Source organism: Pelodiscus sinensis, chromosome 21 (genome assembly GCF_049634645.1).
Source record: "Pelodiscus sinensis isolate JC-2024 chromosome 21, ASM4963464v1, whole genome shotgun sequence".
Classification (NCBI taxonomy): Eukaryota; Metazoa; Chordata; order Testudines; family Trionychidae; genus Pelodiscus; species Pelodiscus sinensis.
In genome coordinates this window covers 2,812,330-2,836,457 of record NC_134731.1, presented here as the reverse complement: position 1 = coordinate 2,836,457, position 24,128 = coordinate 2,812,330, and the positions used below count along the sequence as shown (strand labels likewise).

General features: G+C 42.8%; 1 protein-coding gene across 3 annotated transcripts in view; it reads right to left on the bottom strand.

The window, feature by feature from the left end:
• GOSR1 (golgi SNAP receptor complex member 1) overlaps positions 1-24,128 on the bottom strand; it is a 61,502-nt gene that overhangs the window by 34,220 nt on the left and 3,154 nt on the right. Inside the window, exons 2-6 of one of the 3 annotated variants that reach the window (XM_075904624.1) lie at positions 23,698-23,812; positions 17,219-17,306; positions 16,896-17,003; positions 14,744-14,835; positions 12,833-12,907 (exon numbers count right to left, since the gene is read on the bottom strand). In XM_075904624.1, the coding sequence (XP_075760739.1) occupies positions 12,833-12,907; positions 14,744-14,835; positions 16,896-17,003; positions 17,219-17,306; positions 23,698-23,812 (478 nt within the window). Of the gene's footprint in view, positions 1-12,832; positions 12,908-14,743; positions 14,836-16,895; positions 17,004-17,218; positions 17,307-23,691; positions 23,813-24,128 lie in introns of all 3 variants that reach the window. The other 2 variants (XM_075904623.1, XM_075904625.1) reach the window with 2 other exon arrangements.

Genomic DNA, 24,128 nt, shown 5'->3' with positions numbered 1-24,128 from the left:
GGTTTGTTGAACTCCTCTGTGCTGAGCCCAGGTAACCCCCTCTCCTCATACACTGTACCTTTAAACTGAACCCCAGGGAAGCAATCCTCTGTTTTTAATCTGCCTTTTTTTTAGTTGCTCTAACAGCCAGCAACCAAATATGCTTTACCAAGCATGTCCTCTTTGTATTGTTAATAAAAGAGCCTTTTACAGACTTATTCCTGTGTCCTAGAAGGCAGGAGGGACTGAGTGCCCATGCCTGAGACAGATAGGTCAGTCAGATATTAAGAAATTAGTTTGTTTTCAAGCTCTCTCCAGAAGGAGGATTAAAGACCTTGAGGATATCCCACAGGAAGCAATTCCCAAAAGCATCTTCCAGGGTTCTCAAAGGGTTTTTTGCATTTGGGTGGTAGCAGGGTACCACCCAAATTGGGGAATCTGTAACCGTGGGGAGTTTTTATGCAGAAGCCTTTAGTGGCAGAGTAATTTAAAGTCTCTTGCGGGTCCCCCCAGCTTCTACACTCAAAGTACCAGAGTGGGGAACAGCCTTAACCTCCCCCAAACAAAAAACAAACTTTTGTACCAGTATGTCAACCTATTCTTCCAAATCCTCATCTCTGCCCCACCCCCTCTTTCAGACTAAGTCACAGAGCAGGGGACTATTTCTGTGTATTTTATACTGCAGCAGGCATCCCAGCAGCACTCAACACATAGTAAAATAATGGTATCAAAGAATGACTTACGCCTGCTTGCTAAGTTTTAAAAAGCATCAGCTTTAACAAGACTCCTAGAACAACTTGCACTTCTCACCACCTCCTTCCTGCAAGCTGGCCCAAATTCATAAGGTTTGCAGTCTCATAACTACAGTATCTTCATTTGTGCTATATGCCATCTGTGAACACCAGGAAAGTGAGAATCAATTCAGACTCCTGCCGAACACTGAAATGAAGAGTCTAAAGAAATTCTGGCTCAAGAATCTAAATTCACTAAGCATAAAGATGATGTCTATAGCTTTAGGAGGAAAGTGTAAAGATGCAGTTGATTATACAGAGAAGGTCCTCTCCAAAAATGGTCTTTCTGAAGTTCAAACATCTGCTTAGGAAGGCCATTTATAATACACAGAAGCCAAGGTAATTGCTTTAGCCTCTCTCATCCATTAGCTGCAGTATAAATAAGTATTCTTTACCCGAGTCAACCTATTTAAATGTGTCACTCAAACTGCACATGGGAAGAGGAAGACACCAACTGATGGCATTTAACCGCACTTGGGGAAAAACTACCTAAGAATGTCACAGAGCTTCTTGTAGATAATGCCCAGCAGACAGACATTTTAACCTAGTTTTCTAAATCCCTTCTCACTGTCTGCCTTCCAGTTCAGTAGTCAGTGTAATGTGGCCTGGTCTTAGAAGCATACAGTGTGTTTGTGACCAATCAAATTACATCACATCAAAAACTCAGACAGGAAAACATTCCAAATTAATTGCATTTACTATAGCGGGTTCTTATTTAAAATTCAGTCCTTGAGGATTTCTCTGGTACTATCAATGAAGAAAGAAAATGACTCAATACAAGAAGCTGCTTTGTTTAAAAAAACTGCATCAAAGTTGGGACAACATGTTGGCAAAGATAAATGGGCATCATGCTCTTCTAGTAACTGAAACGAGGTTTATTACCTCCAAATTAAATCACTTTTTAAAAGAACTTTACTCAGCAGCAGCTTAAAAAACGTACATCACCTTACTTCAGCAGTTCTCAAAGCGCAGCAGAGAGAGCCTGCAATCACATGGCTAGCGCCTCCTCTTTTCTAGCAGCTTCTGCGGGAAACCTAAGTTGGCATGAGGGGCCAGATTAGCTTCTTCCAGGAAGAAGCTCTGCTACCTAAGAACAGGGCCACACACAGAGCCTCATGTATGGAACTGGGCAGCATATACAGAGAAAAAGAATCAAGCAGCAGAAAAACATATGCAGAAGAGCCAGTGGCCAGAGGAACAAGAAAACACGCCAGAAGGGGAAAGGAAAGGAACAGGAAATAATTCTTCCTATAAGGAAAATGCTTGTCAAAGAAAGCTAAAAGGACATAACTACTTCCCTAATGTGACATTTTCAAATTAACTACTGCCTTAGTTGCCACAAAGGTGTTTTGTGATTGCAAATGAGAGCAGGCTGGGAGGGGAAAGGTCTGCAAGATAACCTCTCCAAAATCTGGCTACATGATGGAAAAGTTTGAAAATCCTCTGAAGTTTCATGCAGGTTGGTCATTACTGCATGTGGCCACTTCAGACCCATCAACAGCAGGTAAGCAGGAACAGGTTCTGTGGGGACTTGAGAAAGCAATAATAAAATAATACTTAGCACTAACACAATGTTTTAGAGGTGTTTAAAACATCGTGCAAGCATTAACTCGTTTATCCAAATGCCCCCGTGAATTAGTCAAGTATAATTATACCCTATGTATTATTTATTAATAACCCCATTATGAAGCGAGAGTAGATCCCTGTATTTATTTCACTCACATCTCATTTCCTGCACTTCTTTTTTCTAAATATTGAGCACATTCCTGTACTATCTGCTTCCAGGCTTCTTTGCTCCCACAACCACCAGAGGACACAGCACAGGGTCACCTCTGGCACTTGAGAGCATGTGTCCCTCAGATAACTTATACCAACTCCTCTTTCTTCTAGTTAAATATTCTTTTGTGAGTTAGAGGATAAGAGTGGCTCATTCAGAGACCCTGGAGAACTGAAGTAATACGCATCTACTACTTACTATGTATTTCAGAAACGTGCATCTGTCTGTGAATCCATTTGTTGAATAATTCCTAAACAGGAAGAGCTAGGACCACCAAATTAGACATGCAGCTTCCTCTTATAACTTAAAGCAAGGGTAGGATTCATTGGGCTATGATACTGGGATGTGCATTAGGGGTGGTAACATATAGACGACTACACAATTAACCGGGCTTATCAGTTAATCTTGTCAACTATATGCACTCCCCACCCTTACTGCCTCAGTATCAAAGGCAGTGGGGAGGGGGTGGGGTGCGTGGGCGGGAGCTGGTGCCCGTAAGGAGCTGGCTTAAAAGCTGGCTCCCGATGAGCACCGGATTTGCATCCACCTCCCACACTAATAAAGAGGCAGCAGTGCAGAGGGTGAGGGGGAGCACGCTGGAGACAATAAGCACACTCCACAGACCTGCCTGCCCCCCCTTGCTGCCTCCTTCTCATACAGAGGCAGCGGGATGGGGGGGAAGGCAGAAGCCAGTGCTGGGGGGAGCTGGCTTAAAAGAGCAGCCTTTGTCTGCAGAGAGCTTGGACCTCCTGAAGACAAGGGCTGCTGACACTCTGTATGAGAAGTAGCAGCACGGGGTGGCAGGTGGAGCCGGTCTGCACAAGAAGCCATGTTTTAATCTGGCTCTCCTCGTGGACCAGCTCCTGCCTACCACCCTGCGCTGCTGCTTCTGAGAGAGGCAGCAGTGCAGGGCTGCAGCGGGCTCCCGGGACTGGGTCCAGGCACGCACTGGTTGTCGCCCCTACCCCCAAGGAATTTCAAATAGTCATATAACAACTAAAATTTCATGTGGTTACATGACTATTAAATTACACGCTACCTAAAATCCCTAATGTGAATGGTATTCAATTGTTTCTCATAAAATGGAAAGGAAAGGGTCTGGTAGGAGGGACAGTTATACTGCAGAATAACCACGGGGGGCAGTAAGGGGGACCGGGACAGATATAACCCCATTGGGCCAGCAGGGAACAGGGGTGGAAAAAAGGGACAACTATCAACAATATAGTTCAGAGAGTCGGTCTGTCTATCCCACAGGCAGGGAACATGCACTCCTTCTCAGGTTGTGGCCATAAACAGGCACTTCTCATCAGGCCCCAAACTGCTGCAATGCCCTGTCTCCCCAGGGCAGCCTGCATACTGAACCCCTCATCTTCTGCCCCACCCCAGAACGCTGATTTAAATGAAGAAAAACAAAACTTATTTGAGTTAAGGACCCGAGCAATGCCTGGTAAATCTTATAGTGGCTTTAAAAATTCTCCAAAAGAAAACCCAGCGAATACACATGCCTCTCCATGTCTCCCTCGGGAAGGGCAGATACTCTAAACTCCTGTTTGTGAAAATAAAGCAGCAGAGCCAAAATGACAAAACATGTCACAGCAAGAACTGATATTTCACTTAACACATCAATGGAGCGCTTCCCTTGGTTCTTCAAAGAGTGGAGTGTGTGTAATAAAATCTCTTTCTGAATTTTTGGACATTGGAGAAAGGATGGATTAAAAGGGTAACACCTGACCATCAATGTCAGCAAACAGCACTAATTTAATCCACCTAAATTGCAAATATGTGATATGAAGAAAACATTTACTCACACTCTATACTGCCAATTCAAACAAACACATTAGCTTCTTCTCTGCTGATTTATGATGCAACTCCTGGTCAATTTCTGTAGAACTTCCTAGTGCTACATTTCCCCAAAGTAAATGCTGAGCAGACAGGGCTTTTTCCTCTTAGAACAGCACTTTCAAGGAGGTTTCTAAACTGTTAAACCTTGTCCATTAATCACTGAGGATGTTGCTGCTTTTTGACAGAAAGCAGCACTATGAGAAAGATAGTGATTTGCTCAACTTGCCGAAAAACGTTCTAATAGGAAAAGTAGGATAAATCTGCCTGTTTACCTGTGAGAACCTGAGAAAAACAAATTTTCACAAGTAAAGTGCATACATTTATCAGTTAGGCTTGGAATCTCTGCATAAGATGGTGTGATGGGGCAACCTGATCCCCGCTCTGATCCCCGTGTTGTCCAGGGAGTTGGCTGCGAAACCCCTCAGCTGCGCCGCTTGTTCCCATGCCACGGCCCAGCTGAGCCGCATCGGCAGGGGAGTGGGAGGGCGCCCGGCCCCCACGGAGTGGGGGAGGGGGCATGGAGATGCGGTGGAAGCAAGGGGTGGGGCTAAAGGGCGACAGGAGAGCAGTGTGATGTCAGGGGGAGGGGCGAGGGACAGAAGTGTCCCAGCAGGGAATTCAAAAGGAGGCAGGAGACCAAGGGAGGGGAGGGGTAGGAAGGGAATGAGGGAGACAAGAGAACGCACCGGGAACCACGATCCAGACTCGTGAGGGTAGGCAGTAGCCCAGGACAGGGCTTCCTGCATATTGCCCGAGGGCTGGTGAGTTTCGGCAGAAGCCCCACCAGCCAGACCAGACCGTAATTGTACTGGTCCTTAGGGCCCTGGGCTGGGACCTGTGAGAGGGGGTGGGCCCGGGTCCCCCAACACCCCCGGGGGAGTGCCTTGGGAGAGGGAGCTTAAGGGACATTATTGACAGGACCGAGACGTGTCCTCCGGGACAATGGTCCAAAACTCAGTAAATAGCATATGGACGCGTGGCAGGCGGAGCCCCAGAGGGGGTGAAGCCACAAGAGAGAGGGGGTACGGCTGAAGACCCTCTTACAGATGGGAACACAAAAATCACAATTTAAAACCTAAAATTTTACCAAGCAAACAGAACAATAGTTCATCTAATTTCTAGTCTTACAGCCTTTAACAACTCTCAAGACCTTTACATGATTAACTGTTACCTCAGCCTATTCGCAGCCCCAAAACAATTCATGTACCTGTCCAGAGAGGCTGGAAACTGCCTTTGACTTATCCAATGAGCAAGCAATTTAAGCACTAAATGGGATTTTCAAAAATTCTGTGGATTGTTTAAGTCTTCTTTTATCCAAAGCCACTAGGACTTTCTCGACAAGTCTGATTTCCTTTTAAAGCCCAGGATCAAAGATGCTACCAGAATAATGGAATTCCATTAATTCCCAATTGTGAAGGGCTCGGTAGGAAGGTGGAGAACCAACCTAGGGTTTTTGGAAATCCTGTTGCTTTTGAACCTGCCAGGAAAGGAGTCAGACGGCTAAACAGAGTCGAGGGTTCTGTGCATCCAGCATTCTGGGCTGTTGAAGTCATCAATGGAGATTGAGCAGCAGCTCTATGGGATAGTACTGCAAGAACCAACTGAACTATGCACACCAGCATGCACTGCCAAACTCGCACTTGGACCAGCAGACATGATCAGCCCTACGCAGGGTACGTGCAATCACGTTTGCACTGCTAGCAGCAATCTTGCATGCTACAGGCATGCCAGGAGTCCACACAAAGGTTGGGATTTCAAAATTCTCCAGGAATCTAAACCAACTGTGGGTAGAGGGCTCTTTCCGCCCAAACTAATGTACATAAACATCTCTGAACTTTCCTCCTTTAGAAGACATCAACACGCGTATCATCAAACAAATCAATTCTCCATTTTGCACTCTCATAATCTTCCAGAAGAGATGACAAATGTATTGCACTACTAAATGGAGCAGAATATTACACTGCATAAAGGCCCGTGAGTGCTCTGGATTAAAAAAAAAAAAAAAAAAAATCAACAAAGAAAAAGCTGAATCCACAGAATAGACTGCAGAAACACTAGTGGGCCAACACGCTTAGCAGTTTCTGCAGCTGCCTGATTAGCATTTTACTTAATCAAGCTTCAGTAGTTAATACCATCTTAGGTTTTTTTCCTTCACGTTCCTGAATGTTTTAAGCTGCTGCCTTTAACATTCACTTCCAGCCAGTCCCAAAGCAAAGGAAGCAGTTGGTTTTCCCCATAGAAAAGCGCAACAACTGGTTAGCCCTACAGTATGAAATCAGCAGAATGGTCAGTCTACTGTCTGAGTGCTCAAGCTCCTGTCCCTGAGTGCCTCAACTTTTTCCCAGAATTATCACTGGGGAAGGTGGGTGTTTTCACACTGGGGAAAGAGTAAAGAGGCAAACTGAGAAATAAAGCAGGAGTTACCCAAGAAAGGATTCCACGTCCTTCCACAAAACCCTCAAAGTGCCACACTTGCAGAACCCCTGAAGTGCAGAAACACAGCATTTTTTGCTGGTTCTCTTCCCATTCCTACCAATCAGATACTCCCATGGACCAGATGATCTAATCCTTGCCAACGCGATTTTCCAAGGACTGTTTTCAGAGCTAAGAGAAGACTGTGAGAAGTAACTGTTGACTCATGCGGGTGTGAGGGACCTAAAAGAAGGGTTTTAGCCTGGACTCTCTTGGGTAAACTTTAATCCACAGATCTGACAGTGGCAAATGACACACTGGAAGCACATAATACTCCTTTAAAGGCTGTGTTACATAGCGTCTCCCATTGGGAGCCACCAGCTCTGCTGATCATGCCTTGTGAAATGCAGTGGGTAACAAGTCAATTCTTATTACAACCAGCCATTGCCAAGACTTGAAATAAGCATGCAGCAGGATTAAGTATTTAATACATCACCGACTAGGGTCAAAATAGAAAACACCTCAATGCTTCATAATGGCAAGAAGTCCACAAAGCTGAGCTCCAGTACCAATGTTTTCTCAGTCACAAATGTAAACCATTCATTAAGTTTGTGTCTCCATCTTTTTTTGTTTTTCATTTTTTCTTTGGAGCTCTGTCACAGCCTTCTCAATTTCATTTTATTTTTTAAATATTTAAGTTCTCTTACTGTCACCTTCATGATTGATTCAGACATTCCAGCTAGCTCTACCAAAAGGCCTGGCATCACAGCTTCTCTGCAGTGCACACCCTTTACAAGCAGGTCCCCAAGCATCTCAAAACTCACAGAGTTTTGTCAGAAACACATTTGGTATAATTTGCTAGCTCCTTCTGGTTTCCATGGACCATTCACTAGCTTCCACAGCTCCTTGGCAGTAATAGCACACTAATTACTTTCTCTGACAACAAGAATCCTTTAATATTTTCTATGCCAATATCTATTTTTGAGCTAACGATACTCACTTGAAGAGTTCTGAGCATCTTGCAAGCTTTTGATTTTTTGCCAAAGTTTTCTTATGCTCCGACACCACATTCCTGCACAGACCTCAGAGTTATCTCTACTTTGCAGAGTGCCTGTCCATGGTCTGTCATGGCATTGCTTTCTTTGGGTTCCCTACACACTTAGAATAACTTCTCTCTATATATAATTGTTGATGCAGTTTTGTTTTTAACATTTTAATTTACAAAATCTTCTATTTTGCAATCAACCCCTGGAAGATGTTCTGTCTAGTTCTGACGGTGTTTTCCTTTTGCCTAGAGGCTGGTGGGCTGGTTGGAAAATGTCTTGAAGAGCTATTAATGCAGCTACAGCATTAATTTATATGAAGGTAAGAAACTGACTTGTGATGGATGAATGACCTTCTGAATAATTTCAAGTAATTTGTAGGACGAGGTGTCAGGTTCAATGTCTAGGCAAGCATATTTAGAGGCTGCTGTTGCAACGCTTCCTATATATGCTGTAGTCATTTCTCCACACTTAAAACAACTGCTCTGAAAAAGTAAATCACTGCATAGGTGCTGAAGTATTTATTTCCATTCTAATTGGAACTTTAACTGCCGACTGTTGCATTGCATTTAACTACCCTGAACTACAACACTAAATGTCACATGGGGGGGGAGGGGGGAGCATGTGTGAAAATAAAAATCTCAGACAGCTGTAGACAACCTGCATTTTAAGTGACCATATAAAAGAAAAGTTCTACTTCACGTGAACCTTCAAAGAGATATTTCATCTTCACAGAGTCATGGAACGTGTCCAGAAACGTGAGGGCTCGTTCAAAATAAACAACAGAGTAACAGGCCTAGCAGTGATTCCGCTCAGCATTTCCCACTGGCTAACTGGTAATACTGGCCTAAGGTGAAGAACAAGTCAAGCACTTGTACTTCATCAATCAGCAAAAGGAAAAAAAGCAACATCTTCTGTACGATGAATTGCTACCTGGAAAGATTCTATCAAGTACAGAAGTTTCCCACATTCATTTTTAATCAAAGTGTATTGGGAGAGCAGATAAACAGCAGCATTTTTATTAATGAGATTTAAAATGCATCAAATAACTATTAATTCTAAATCTCCCATTATCCTTTAGAGTAAGAAATAAACTAGATAATTTGTTGAGTTTTGAAGTGTCAACTGGGCATCTCGTGAGAGAGATAAAGAACATCAGCACAGCTGCTCCTCCAAATGAGCTATTAAAGAAGCCTGAAGAACCGTGGAATACTGCATACGTTGTATACCCACAGGCAGAGGAATACTCTGACCCGGCTTTGGAAAAGGATCATCCCTACTGTGAAATGAGACTGTTATCAAAGAATAAAAGTCATGAGCCAACATAAGTTCAAACTTTGCCCCAGAAAAGACCAAAGTAATCAATACCTCTGTAAGGCAATACTTGACCTGATTGTTTCTCAAAATCTTCAGAGGGGTAGCCAAGTTAGTCTGTAACAGGAAAAATGTAAACAACAACAAATAGTCTAGTAGCACCTTTAAGACTAACTAGATATGCATATGGTATCATGAGCTTTTGTGCGTGTCATCTGAAGATGTGGGTTGTGCCCACGAAAGTTCATGATACCGTCTACATCAGCGCTACTCCACTTTGGAAGTCCCAGGGGCCACAATGATACTCACAGCACATGCGGAGGGCCGCAACTTACGTGTGATTGCATATACATGCAAATATATATGCAAATAGCTTCTTTCACACTGACCAGCATGAGTACAAAGCACTTCCCACAATGCCTCGGCACCTCCTCCCTGGGGGCTAGAAATGTCAATACCCTGTACCCGTCTGCTCCTGCCAGCCCATCCGCTTGCGTCTTTCAGTGCTCACCCCGCCTGGGAAATGCCTTGCCATTGTGGAGCGTGTTTCCAGTGGAGGCCACGTTCAAAGGATCCCACCCATGGGCCACGTGTTGAGCCCCACGTAAACCCAAACCACACCATGGGCCACAAACAAGTCACGGGCCTCTTGTGGCCCACGTGCCATGTGTTGAGTAACCCTGATCTACATGTTTTGTTAGTCTTTAAGGTGCTACTAGACTATTTGTTGTTTTTTAAGTTTTTCCAGTTTCTAAAAATGTCGATCAGATGAAAACATACAAGGTACTGTATTGGCTGCCTTTCATTACACAGGTTTAGGGCCATTTAAAGATTTGTTGATAATTTCCTCGCTATGCACTTATCAGAAGTATGTTTTAGAGGAACTGCAAGACCAAATTATTTGCAATTTTTCAGAAAATGCCAAATTTATAACATTACTTAACACTTCGTTCTCATATGATAAGGATTAAAACTAAACAAGCTTATTCAGACTAATAGGCAGTCCTTGTACTTCAGCAGTGCACTCAATTTCAATTAGGCTACATCTGGACTACAACCAGTACTTTCGAAAAAGCAAGCCACTTTTTCAAGAGAGAGCACCCAGTGAGTATGGGCGGTCTCTTCTGAAAAAGCAAAGTTTGCATTACATAGCGCCTTTTTTCGAAAGAGCACTTTCGAAAAAAGGCATTATTCCTCATAAAATGAGGTTTTCTGTGGTCGAAAAAAATGCCACATTCTTTCGATTTACTTTTGAAAGAACACAGCAGCAATCTAAACGCAGGGGAAATTTTTTCGAAAAAAGGCTACTTTTTTTAAAAACCTGTAGTCTAGACACACCCTTAGTGTTCACCTCGATGACATGAAACTTATTGCTCTGCTTCTGTGGAATTTAATAACATTCTTGATTACATAGGTTAACAACAGATGCAACTTAAATGAAAATAATTAGTTTATGCTTTCGACTGGCGAATTTCTGAATGCCACCAAGTATCCCAAGGGACACCGTGGGCTGCCCGTTCTTTATCACCTGTCTAAAAACTGTGTTTTTAATTTCCTATAAAAATGTTTTATGTAGTCTTGGCTACAGCACAAAATTATCTCGACACATAGAAGATATGAGACATAAGTTTTCCCTATGAAATATTGCCCCCTTGTGTCAGCCTATAGCTTTCCATGGCAGGGCTGTGAAAATACAGTAAGTCACAGAACTCTTGTTTCTTTGACTCTCAAGCCTTTTCTACATAGATAGAGATTTACAGACTTTAAGGTCACAAGGACTGCCATGATCACACAGTCTGGCCTCCTGTACATCACAGGCTACAGAACGTCGCCCGCTCCTGAAAGCAACCCCTAACCTCTGGCTCAGTTACTGATGTCCTCAACTTAAGAAAGATTTCAAGTTACAGAGAATTCATCATTTACACTAATTTAAATCTGCAAGTGAACCGTACCCCATTCTGCAGAAGCCTGCAGCCAGGGGCTTCAGGCAGGGACTGCTCTGGCTAGGGAGGGGGGCTGTGCGCTAGCCCAGTGGTGGTGGTGGCAGGGACACTTCAGCTGGGCTGGAGTGGCTCTCCACACTCATCCCTGTAATCAGTTAACCGGTCAAACAATATGTGAATTAAATGGGATTTTACATCCCAACTACAAAGATGGCTGCACTTTCACCCTATCAGACAGGCATATGCTGTTGCTAGTACAAAAAGACTGTTTTAAAAATGTTTTCAATAAAAATCACAGAGTAACAAGCGGCACACAGACAGCAACAAAAACATATTGAACTGCAAAATATCCATAAGCACGTCTGACAGAATAATCTGATACTGTTGGTGGCAAAGAAATGTTTATACATGACCTCAGAGTACTATCTAGTACCCTGCGCTAGGGATGTTAAATATCGGTAAACTGAATAGTTGAGAAACCTCATGAATTCTTATGGGTTAGTCGACTATTCTATAGTCTCTGGGGGCAGGGCTGGCAGCCAGCGTGCTCCGGCCTCACTCCTGAGAAGACGCCTGCCTCTCCACACTGCTGCCTCTGTATCAGACACAGCAGTGTGGGGTGCCAGGTGGGAGCTGGTCCACAAAAGGAGTCGGTTTAAAAAACAGCCCCCCCCCGCCCTTGTGGATGGCTGTTTGTCACCCTGTGCTGCTGCCTGTGATAAAGAGGCAGTGCTATGGGATGGCCTGAGCTCCCTGACCTAGCACTAGCCAGAACTGAGCCGGGCTGCCTGCCCACCCGGCTCCGAATATGCTTTAAATGCAGAGTCGCAGCCGGGGTAGGTACCAAACCCGTCACAAGCCAGGACTGAGCTGGGCTGCTGGCCAGTCTGTTAAAAAATTTATTGGCAAGTGGGGGAAGGGGGGGGGGGGGAGAATGCGTGTAGTCTATAGCATTAACCTATACGTTTTTGCTAATCGGTTAATCAACTACACCTTTACATCCCTACCCTGCGTTATTTCTCATGTAATGTACATTATGGGGTTAACTTTATTCATTATACCCAGTCACTAATGTATTTCAGTCTGGTTTGAGTAAGTCTTGTTTGTTTAAAAATCTTCTAGTCAACACTTTATCAGCAAAAAACTCCATAGGATTATAAACCCATCATTATTTTGAGGAAATCTAAGAAGAAACAACTAAAAATAACCATCAAACAAACCATTTCAATTAAAATATGCTTCTAATTACACAGGGAAGGATTCCTCCAATTAAAGCACAACTGAACTGGATACACCTATATATAGTAGCTGTAAAATCGACTTCAGTGCCAAGGCACAGAAGTGTTCAGAACACAAAACACATTCATTTGCTGCCCTGAGACAATTCTTCCATATGGTCTTTAATTAGCAGTTTCAGCCATGAAACATGTAGGCACAAGGAAACTGCCATAGCAGTACAGGCTACTTAGCCTACCATGTTGTGTCCAGTGGTATCCAATGCTGGATGGTGAAGTGGAAAATATTGAACCCCATCATGGCCTACTACCTTGCAGAATGTTATGAAGGAGATTTTCTCCTGACTCCAACTGTGTTTGGTGTTTATGTTCTGAAGCATGAGGATTAAAAAGCTCCTGTAATCTTTGTCGTAGGCACTATAACTGCAGATGCTGTTCTTATTCTTTTACCATAGGAGAACATGCATAGTTCAAGCGCATATTTACGAAAACCTACTTTCGAAGGTGTTCATGTTCTTTCAGGAACAGCTCCGTTCTTCTGTTGTTCACACCGGACCCACTTTTATATGACCTTAGATTTCAAAAAGAAAATGCATTTTTTTTTTTGCCAGAAATACTTTTCATGAGGCAGCATTTACTTATCTGCTTGAATGTTAAAGCCGGTTATTCCTACATAACTAAATGGAACATAAGAATATAATAATGACCATATCGGGTCTGACCAAAGGTCCACCTAGCCCGGTATCCTGTTTCCTGACAGCAGCCAGTGTCATTAAAATATTGATAAATTCCTTTTATATGGTTTAGTCTATCTTTTATCCTACCTTAAATGTATTAAATTTTCCAAGTGCAAAATGGAACCCAACCTTAACTTAATCAGTATATGCAGCTTCTCCCAGTTTCACCTAGGCTCAAAACAACATCTCTCGGAAAAGCATTTGTTATTTTCCCATTCAAAAGCCTGTTCTAATTTCTCCTTCCCTGAGGGAAACATTCTGAAATGTACACTGGTGCCCTCTGCTGGTGTTTCAGAGAGGTTCATGAAGGGGTTGTAGAAAGAAAAGTAAACATCCAAATTCACATATCCAGTCTTAATCCAAGAGATTTTTGCCACTTGACTTCAATGGAAGCCGCATGTGGCCTGTCTTTGAACACAGGTCTGATTGTGTATGGTTACGGTTTACTGCTGCAGGGAGGTTCACATGAAAACACAATCTTTGCTCCTAAAAGCAAGAAATGCTCCTTCTGCAATCCCTTCATGTGAAGATAAAATGGTTGTGAGGTTTGTGTTGTCAAAGACACCCAACTCAAGGTGAGGAATATAGAAAAAGTACTCCTACAGATTAGAGGACCCTGTATTTTTAAGCAGAGATTTCTAGAATTAGAACTATGGAACAGAGGCCATGTCCTGGCCAATGAGAACTAGAGGGGCAGTGCCTGCAGGTGTGGGCAGCCTGGGGACAGAGCTTCCCCTGGCACTAGTGGTGACATGGCTCCAGCCCTGCAGGGGAAATGGCAGCACGCAAAGCTGTCTCCCCTCCAGGCACAGCTGGATAATGCACAGGAACTTTAGTGGCTACACACAAGGGCCCCGAGTTAAGGGGGCCTTACCAAAAACATCTGGACTTTTGGTGGACTGGAGATCTTTTTGTGGGGCTGGCCTCCCTTAGCCTCGGGCTGCAGGCACTAAACCTCCTTTCTTAATCCAGCCCTGCCTGTAGCGGGAACAGATCTGCAGTACCAGCACTTGGGCTTCTGGCCCACAACATGGAGACTCGCTGCAGGCCAGATCAAATGAAGTCTGGGACCGGACCTGGCCTGCAGGCCAGAGGTTTCCCACCCTGGATTAACTTTTGCCTCATGGAGTCTTTATATGCTGATTTCTGAGTTAAGAAAGAGAACATCCGCAGTTGTTAAATATATCTAACAATTATGCTAAACAGCTCAATTCTCAAATGCAATCTGCATCTTTTAAAAGCCAGTAATCATGACAACAAGCTGCTGGTGAACTCTGAGACAAACAGCCAGATCTGACTGAAACAACTCATTACTTCAACCTAAAACTTATGACAGTTGCTCCAATCAGAATAATAGTTTTTTTCCCCTCACTTTATATTGGAAGCTTTTGACTCCCCTGTAAACATCTAGTAATTCATTTGATGTAGGGAAACACACATGCTACCCTTCCGGAAAGGAGAGGCAGGAGTATTTTTAGACCTAGAACATTTTGCTATCATAGATTTAATTTCAATGTACAGTCTCATAATATGCCCAATAATGTATTTGAAATTAGCCACCTCAGAAAGAAGCGCTTTAAAAAAAATCATGCAAAATGTCTGAGAAAACTGGTTAGTGGTTCAAAGAAATATGCTGCAAGTTGGTGGCGACTCTGTACAGTCAGACTTACTCGATATCTTTCCGTACTGATCCCAAGAGATTTTCCCTTTCCCGTATTGCCAGAAAGTTGGTTTTGGTTTTATGGAATTCGTGTGTGTAATCCTGTAACAAAACAAGTGTTTCAGTTTCACTAGACCTTGTCATGACAGTACTCTGCCAACCAAGATCTGACTCTCAGGCATGTGGACAGAAAACTAGCCAATAAAAAGGTTAGTAAAAAATGGAAAATGGGCCTGAAAATTGTATTACTTCAACTACATTAGAATAGTTGCTTACTAATGATCACAATGGCAAAGGTTATACTAGAACATTACTGTAACTCCCTCCTCTTGTTTTCAGATAAAATAAGAATGGCTACACTGGACCAGACCAATAGTCCATTTCGCCCCGTGTCCTGTCTTCCAACAGTAGCCAATGCAGAAGCTTCAGAGGGAAAGAACAAAGCAGAGCAATTATTAAGCGGCTGCTCCTAACCTCCAGTTCCAGCCTGTGGCAGTCACAGATTTAGGGACATCCAGAGCATGGGGTTGTGTCCCTGACCTTCTTGGTGAGCAGCAACTGATGAACCTATTATCCATGAACGGATCTTAATTCTTTATGAACCCAGTTATACTTTGGACCCTCACAACACACATCCCCTGGCAATGAGTTCCACAGGTTGACTTTGCATTGTGTGACATATGTCCCTTCATTTGTTTTAAACCTGTAAATTCACACCTTTACCCTGCAGCTGGGAGGTGTCATCTCAAGTAGATGTACATGTGCTAGCTCTTCTCAAGTCAGCACAGTAAATGTATCTGTAGCAGCATGGATGGCAGCCAGGGACAGTTGCCTGAGTAGGTATACAGGGGTCAGACAGGAGTGTACCCAGGCAGCTAGCCCAAGAAGGGGCCTGGGTCACAACGGCCAACACCTCCATTTTTAGTGCACTCACTTGAGAAGAACTAGCTGTTTGTCCATCCAAAATGAGAATTACATCTCCCAGCTGCTATACAGAGCTATCCTCGATGTCTTTAGACACAGAGTTAGTTTGCTGAGGTTAATAATATTTAAATCTCTCAGTAAGAAATGTATCAACAATTCAATTACAAGACTTCATAAATGACAATGCCTTATTGCACTACACAAAGTACTTTTTGTTTTGGGAGTTGTTCTTGATGTTTAAGGCAACAGTATGAAAGGGGATCTTAAATGAGTATCTTTTTGACAACTATTTTTAATGCAAATTTCATTTTTCACCTCTCAGCAAAGGTCACGCCGAATACTACAGTGAAATTCTCTCTAAAAAAAATCAACATCAAATGAAATAGGATGTCAGTTTGTACAGAAGTCTTGCATTCTCTGCGAGACATCTAGGAAGCTGGTGAAGAAAAAAATGCATTCAAATACTGAGAAACTTTGAAACATCCCCAAATAATTTTACATCAAGACCATGTAGCTACCAAGTTAGGGAAACTGTATAGATCCCTGGGGACCTAAAAGAAAGTCATTTTTTTTGCTCATTAATTTTAGCTGCATGTGAAACCTTTGAAATAAAGTTTGCTTATATAGATGTAGCTTTCAATTGGTTTTTTTAATAGCTTCCTTGGGATAGCCTTTTCTTCATCTGAGAACCCCAACTGCGATTATGTTTTTGAAACTACTGGACTAACAAAAAATAGAGTAAAATAAACCCAAGCATGAAAAATGTACAATACAGCCCCAACATAGCTTCATTATATTATTTCAACATCTATAAAGAAGCAAGAAGATAAATGTTATAAAGATGACCCTTTTAAGACAGAAATTATTTTAAAATTCTACCCACACAGTGTGCACAAACATAGCAGTTGCCGGTGAGATTATTTCCTGTTGGTTATTAGGGTCCCTTTTTTATATCCTTCCCCTGACACCAAGATAGACAAAGACGTCTTTTCCATCAGACACCTTAACCTGCTATGCTCGGGCACAACTAAAAACTGGAAGCATTCACTTTTCAGTGATCTCGCGTCCCTCAAACTTCTCTCTGCCAAGCAACATTTTTGGGTTGTTTGAGTGTTTCTTTTTTTAATTTTTACACACAAATATTCTTGTAGGTTATACCAGTAAGTATCAATCCCAAGTACTTTTACAATGAAGACATAGTGTAAGAACAAGTAATGAGTGTGGTGTGCATGACTTACCTGCAATATGTCTCTGTGACGCTGTAATGTGTGCATCAGGGCTGCATTCAGGGATGGCACTCCCGCGCTGTTGGTGTACTCTGCCATTTTGTCATTTATTCCAGTAAGCTACAGAAAAAAATACAAAGGGACACTTTTCCATAAAGGAAGGCCAACGCTGGTTAACATGTTTTCAAGGAGGTATCTAGCGACCATGGTTACCAGTGTTACAAAACATCTTGTTTTGTTTAATGGAGGTATATGGCAATCTTGTGTCATCAAGCGCGTGGTCTGCACCCATGCAAAAACATTGTGTGTATTAAGGTCTTCAAAGTTCTATTTACCCTGCCCAGAAGTTGTTCGATCTCCACCGCCATGGTCTCAAACATTCTGTCTTGGCTCGATCCATTTAAGAGAGGAGTTGTGTCCGAACTACGAGGAAAAGAGCAGCAGTAGTTACTTGAATGGCACAACATCCTTTTGTGACAATGGGAACACAAGGCATCTATACCAGGCATAAGCACAAAGGCAATTTTCTAAATAGGTTTCCTAAAGTCATAAATGCCATTTAGAAAAAAACCCACCCCTATGCATTTTCCCCGTATCAAGTGCCTCATTAGTCCAATCCCTCAGTTAAATGCTATGAGCTACATACCCCTCAAATAGTCTAAATCAGGGCTACTCAACAGTGGCCCACAGCCTGTTTGCTTGCGGCCCGCGGTATGGCTTGGGTTTACATGGGGCTCAACATGCAGCCGGCAGGTGGAAGCCAAAACAAAAAAGTAGTCTTCTGTTGATATGTGTTTTAATAGTTACATTCCTGGATTGTCATTGCTCATTAAAAGTGCTGTCATATGGGTGGAAATCAGGTAAATATTGCATTTTATTAATATCGGCGGAACTGACTTAAATGGGGCCTGCATGTTGTGTAGTCTTGCCTTAAACTTTGTATTGATCCCCACTGGTGTGAAAGAAGCTATTGCATATATATCTGCATGTACTGTACATGCAACCACACTTAAGTTGCGGCCCTTCGCATGTGCTGAGAGTATCACTGTGGCCCCTGGGGCTTCCAGAGTTGAGTATCCCTGGTCTAAATGTCAACACCTACAAACTTCCAGCAGCAGAGCTCTCCTGATACAGCTGTGGTGCTGATGGGAGAGAGCTCTCCTGTCAATATAATGAAACCAGCTCAACAGGCGGTGGTAGCGATGTTGGCAGGAGAGGCTCTGTGGCCAACACAGCTCTATGCACACAAGCGCTTATGCTGGCAAAATCTACATTGCTCAGGGTGGTGTTTCTTTACACTCACAAGAGACATAAGTTTTGCCAGTGTAAGTGCTAGTGTAGACACACATGGTCTTACTTCTCTCTAGAAGCTAATGTTTGGCACTGCACAGGTGGTCAGAAAACATAACAGTAAAAGTTTTCTTATCTGGCATGTTAGGAAAATGGGAGGTGCTGGAAAGGAAAAATTCCCATTAACTAGAAGGGAGGGAGTTTGGATGTGGACGAGGGGCTTTGGACTGGGGGTGCAGGAGGGAGTGCCAGGCATGGGCTTGGGGATGGAGTGTGGAAGGGGCTTGGTGCAGTGAGTTGGGTCATGGGACAGGTTTTAGGGTGCCAGATCGGGGGTTGCTCATTTCAGACTTCTTCTTGCAAGCCACAACATGTCTCTGCTGCTCCAGGCAGGGCACGGCTAGATAGCTCTGGGCACGGATTCTGCAGCGCCCATTGGCCCCGGTTCCTGGGGTGGGGTGGAGCCAGCATAGAGAGTCACCTAGCCATACCTCTGCTGGTAGAAGCAGGGACACATCACTGCTTGTGGGAGTTGACTGAGGTGAGCAAACTCTGGATCTGGCACCCCAAAACTACTCCCATTTCCCATATCCCACATCCTACACACCTTCATGTGACCCATCTCTTAGCCCCTACCTCGAACCCCTTCTGGTCATTCCTCCACCTAAGAGCAGCAGGGACACATTGCCACTTCTGGGGAGCCACTCGGCACCAGGCAGGGAGCCTGCTGGCTCCGCACTAACTGCATCATGAACTGGACTTTCTCTGAAGATTACAGATGCCTATTTATAGAATTGTCCAGTCAATATGGAGTCAGGTAACACGGCTTTTACTTAAAAAACAAACACACACAAAACCAGACAAAACCAAGGAATCTGAGTCAGGTGGCACTCTGCAGACTAACACGTTTGTTAGGGTATTAGAGCTTAGCTTTCATGAACTACAACTCACTTCCTCAGATGCCAAAGAGAACAAGAACGAAAGCCAGGAAAAAAAAAAGGATACAGAGCTGGGACTGTAACATCAGTGCTAATTAAATCAGAATGGATGTGGCTCATCTCCAACAGTGAGGAGGTGAGAATACGCGAATGGGAAATTACCTATTGTTATGCAAGAACCTCTCCAGGTGTCTAGTTAGACCTTGGCGCAGGGTGTGAAATTTGCATATGAATTCCAGCTCAGCAGCTTGTCCCCGCAGCTTTTACTGTACATACTGAATAATAATGTTTCTTTCCTACACTGTTCTTTATGACTCCATTTTAGCAGGAAAGCAGGTTTCAAACGTTATAATTATGCAAATGTACGTTAACAATAATGGGCTCCTACAGATACATTTTACACAAGAACAACAGGCCACAGAAAAATTGGGATAAAATCTATTTTCTATACAGTCCATGTCCCCTATTTTTGTCAAAGAAATTAAAAATTACACAGGGAAAAAAAAATCACACAAGTAAGGGGATAGGCGTGAACACACAACAGACCCACACCTGTAAGACAGAGTGGATTAAAATCAATGATTTAAAATAAACTGAACTTTTTACTATATTAGATTTTTTATGTTTTAAAATCATCAATAAAATACTAAGCTTCTCATTTAAATATAGCAGTTACAATTAAATCTGATCACAAACTTGCAACATGTACACTTACAGTCTTATGAAAATAAATTAATGGCTCCAGTCTGTCCCGCCTAAACGACTAGCTCTTGCTTCTTAAATGTTCTGGGCTTTCAATTTCTCTCTCTCAGGAGATTAAAAAGTGCCATGTGCAAAGAAAGACACAACCTAGACAGGATCGTTTTTGTTCTATGCTCATGCAGTGATGGATTTTGGCCAAGCACGGCAGAGGAGTTAGTTAAGACATTGTCTTAAAGACAGAGAGAATATATTGGAAAGGACAGAGGCAGCATAAAAAGGAACAGTGGAGTGGACTGGAAAGAAAAAGGGATGATATTATTCGATACGCACACACAGCTTCCTATATTTCCCCGCACTTTTGCCACAGAAAAACTGTCATGGCTTCCAGGTGCAAGAGAGACCCTTTCTGGAAATATTTTGAAGAAATTAATTCCCTGGATAAAAAAGGAAAACATGTCAAGGGTAAGCAGAAGATTCAGGGCCTACTTGCAAGAACGAAACATCATAAGGAAAACTGTTTATCGGGAGAACATGATGTGGATACAGATGTGTATATGGCTGAGCTGGTCAACTGGTTAGTAACTTTAATTATTCACTTTGCAATGCATCAGACTTCAAGACTCTCTCTATGCCTTTTAGTATAAGAGTGATTTGACAAGTAAATTCCCAAGCTGTTTGCTATGTTGGATGTTGCTAGAAAAAAAAGTTTAGCTTATCTAATCCTTATGGCTTAATTAGTTAACTAGGTTTAGAATCGATCACATTACTAAAATCTACAGTACAAAATGCTGCAGTAAGAGAAATCTAGAGTTGCCACTGTCATTTTCTTATTTCATATTAGATGATACATGCCCCTTATTTTGGAACATCATGCCACAGACCATATTCTGTATTTTACTTTAGCATAACTCAGCTTTTCCAAGGGAACCCCGTTCTGTACGGGTACGTCTACACTGGCCACAATTTCCGGAAAAGGGATGCAAATCAGGTAAGTCAGGATAGGGAAATCCGCGGGGGATTTAAATATCCCCCGCGGATTTAAATAAACATGTCCACCGCTTTTTTTCCGGCTTGGGGAAAAGACGGAAAAAAAACGTCTAGACTGGCGCGATCCTCCAGAATAAAGCCCTTTTCCGGAGGATCTCTTATTCCTACTTTCAAGATCCCATCGAAGTGTAAAGACTTGAACTGTCTTTCTGCAATACATTCACAGTTATCCATTGGTATTTTTGGCAGCAGTGCTGCAACGAAACATATTTCAGACAACAAAATATCAGTAGGAAGCAAAAGATTTCAATCATTCAGTGAAACCACCACCATGGATGGGTTTGTAGTCAGGACCAGGAAATACGAACAAGACACCACAGATGAAAAAATTGCTTGGTTCATTTTTGCCACATTCTCCTTTTTGCATTGTTAACAAGTCCTTACAACCAGGTTATGCTCCACCTGGGAGAGCAGACATTGATGGAAGGTTGCTAGATACAGCATATGAAAAGGAACTTGAACAGTCTGTAAGAAATACTGTTTAAGCCTCGATGGGTGGAGCAATGTACACAATGATCCAGTCATATGCCTGCGTGATACTCGAAGATGGGGTTGCATCTCTTTCAGAAGCAATGTCCACATTGGGAAACGCCACCCAACAAATTATTTAAGAGAAATGGCAGTGAACACTGTAACAAACTGTGAACAAAAAATCAACTGCCACATGCACCGTTCTGTCTCAGACAATGCTGCAAACAGGGCAAAGATGAGAAGGTACTCAGAACACGCAGAAGGATGCGCCTTACTCACATCTGGCTGCAGTGCCCCTTCAATACATCTTTTAGCCACTCGCGTACACCTTTGCCAAGCACAAAAGAAAACGTTGTTGAAGTCACTAAATATTTCTGCAACAGCCATTTTGCTTTGGCTTCACTGAAGAGAGCAGGAGGAGTCAAACTAATTCTCCCTCAAAATATTCAATGGAATTCTGTGGTCATTTTGAACAATTTATTAAGCACGGGCCTAGTCTCATAAAACTGTGTGAAGAAACCTGTGATTAAATAGTTAGAGGTATCTCATCCAAAGTATCTAACACTGAACTAAACAGGAATGTTGCGGATATGCTCAGTATACTGAAACATATTATCCATAGCCTTCGACAAACTTCAGGGAAATTACTGCTGTATTGTTGATGGTGTAGAAATTTGGAAGGCACTTCAAGAACACTGGAGAAAGAAATCCACCCTGCTGTAAGATAACAGCGTACATCTTCTGAAGACAATCTTCTGTGCTTTGGTGACCTGCAATTACTGGACTAGGAAGAGGAAAGAAAACGAATGCCTTTTCTAAGCCCATTATTCTCTCTAGAAGGGAGAAGTCAGTGGAATATCCAGGTTATACAAACACTGCACAATACAATTCCAGGAACACGAGATAGAGAGATGGAGGAAGGGGCAGCAGGCCTGATTCAGGAAGGGAGTAGTCACTCCTGGCATTCGCTGCTCCTGGGCTTCCTCTGTTCACTGAAGAGGAGACCCTTTCAATCTGACGATACATTTAGACACCACGTTGGTATCCTCTCTTTGAAACAGAGAGGGAAAGAACTGTTGTGCCTGAGAGAAGGAATGACGCTTTCAGGGTTAGGATTGCAATCAATTAACGCTTACTGGGAAGGGGGGAAAAGACAATTAGACTAAGAGCCACCAAGCTTTGTTTCTGCAGATTGGGAGAAGGTGAAGAGAAAATGAGAACAAAATTAACTAATGCCTGGCAATCAAGCTGGGTCACTGCCATTTAGGTGTCTTACACACTATCATCTGTATTGCAGAAACACTGACAGATTTCCGCCAGGAGCGAGGCCCCATTGTGCTGGGTGCTACCTATGATCCCACACACATTCCATGCCCCAGAGAGCCAGTCTTAACTTCTAACCAAGGAAGAGTGGAGGACAAAGGAACAGGTGACAGTGACACAGTCATGTTCAGAGTAAAAGCAGAGGGTACACGGGATGCTAGACATTGTTGAATGTTTTCTAGACACCCCAGTAGAAGGGAGCTTCAGGGTGGGTTTGAAGGATGATTCTCTCTCTCTCTCTCAACTGAGTTCCAGAATGATTCCCCCTGCAAGAGACTGATAATAAACACACCGTGACTGACAGGAAGAAGGCTGCATGTGCACAGGTGCCACTTATGTCAGTAATGTTACTTACTTGACAGATCAAAAAGAAAGAGTCTGGTCAAGGTGGAGAGACGTAAAACAACTATATTTGACTGAGGAATGCATGTCAATCTGGCACAAGCAGACAAAGAACATTTATTCACTCTTTTGGTAAAAGGCTTATTTAAGAAAAGACGTTCTGACTAATAATCCTGGAAGAAAACTTGAAACTAGCAGCTGTACCTTATTGGTTAGAATGGAGAGCTCAGAGTCAGAATCCGCATCCTCATCCCAGCTCTGCCACGTATTCACTGTGCAACCCTGGACAAATCACAACAGCTCTGTGCCTCAGTTTTCTCATCTTTACAATGGGGAGCATAATGATAGGCAGCCCACATGCGGATGAATGAGGCCAAATTCATCAGTATCTAAAGTGCTTTCTGGCCGCTGAAGTCCTTTTAACACTGCAAAGTATTTTCTAAGTGAATATATAACTTAAAACAGACAGTGCAGCCAGTTGTTCTGTCACACACAAGGACACACCACATCCACAGATGATCATAAACTAAAGGTTAAATGTAAATCATTAAGAGGAATTGTATCATACTAATGATGCTTCATTGCCCTAATGACCTACTTGAAAAACTAATCAGCAAATAGCGAAGTAGTAAATTGAATGAATCAACGATATTTAAAGCAGACTTTAAAAAAAACAGTAAAAAGTTTGTTAGTACCTATACCTGTCGCGTCTTCCCTCTCGGGTGCTGCTGTGACTGTAGCTCGTGCACAGTTTGCTGAATGACACCAACTTCAAATCTAGCTCATTCTCCAGCTGTCTGGCCTGTTTCCTGAGATCTGAACAATAATGGAACGACAAATGTTAGAGGTTAACAAGTCCCCTTTACAATCCACTATATTTGGGTTTTGATTTTTACAACAGATCATTTTCGGTGCATAACAAAGGAGAGAAAGTCAGAGCATGAGGCTACATTCTTAAATGTAAGAAGTTGAGCAAGATCTATTGCAAAGAAGACTGAACATCTAGGTTTATGTGCAAGTCAGGAAAAGACAGAAGTAACAGCTGTTCCATCACTGCTGATCAGACAGTGTTCCAGAGACTTGGCCAGCATGGGGAAGCCCTTTGGTCATTTAGAGCTGGACTGAACAAAGC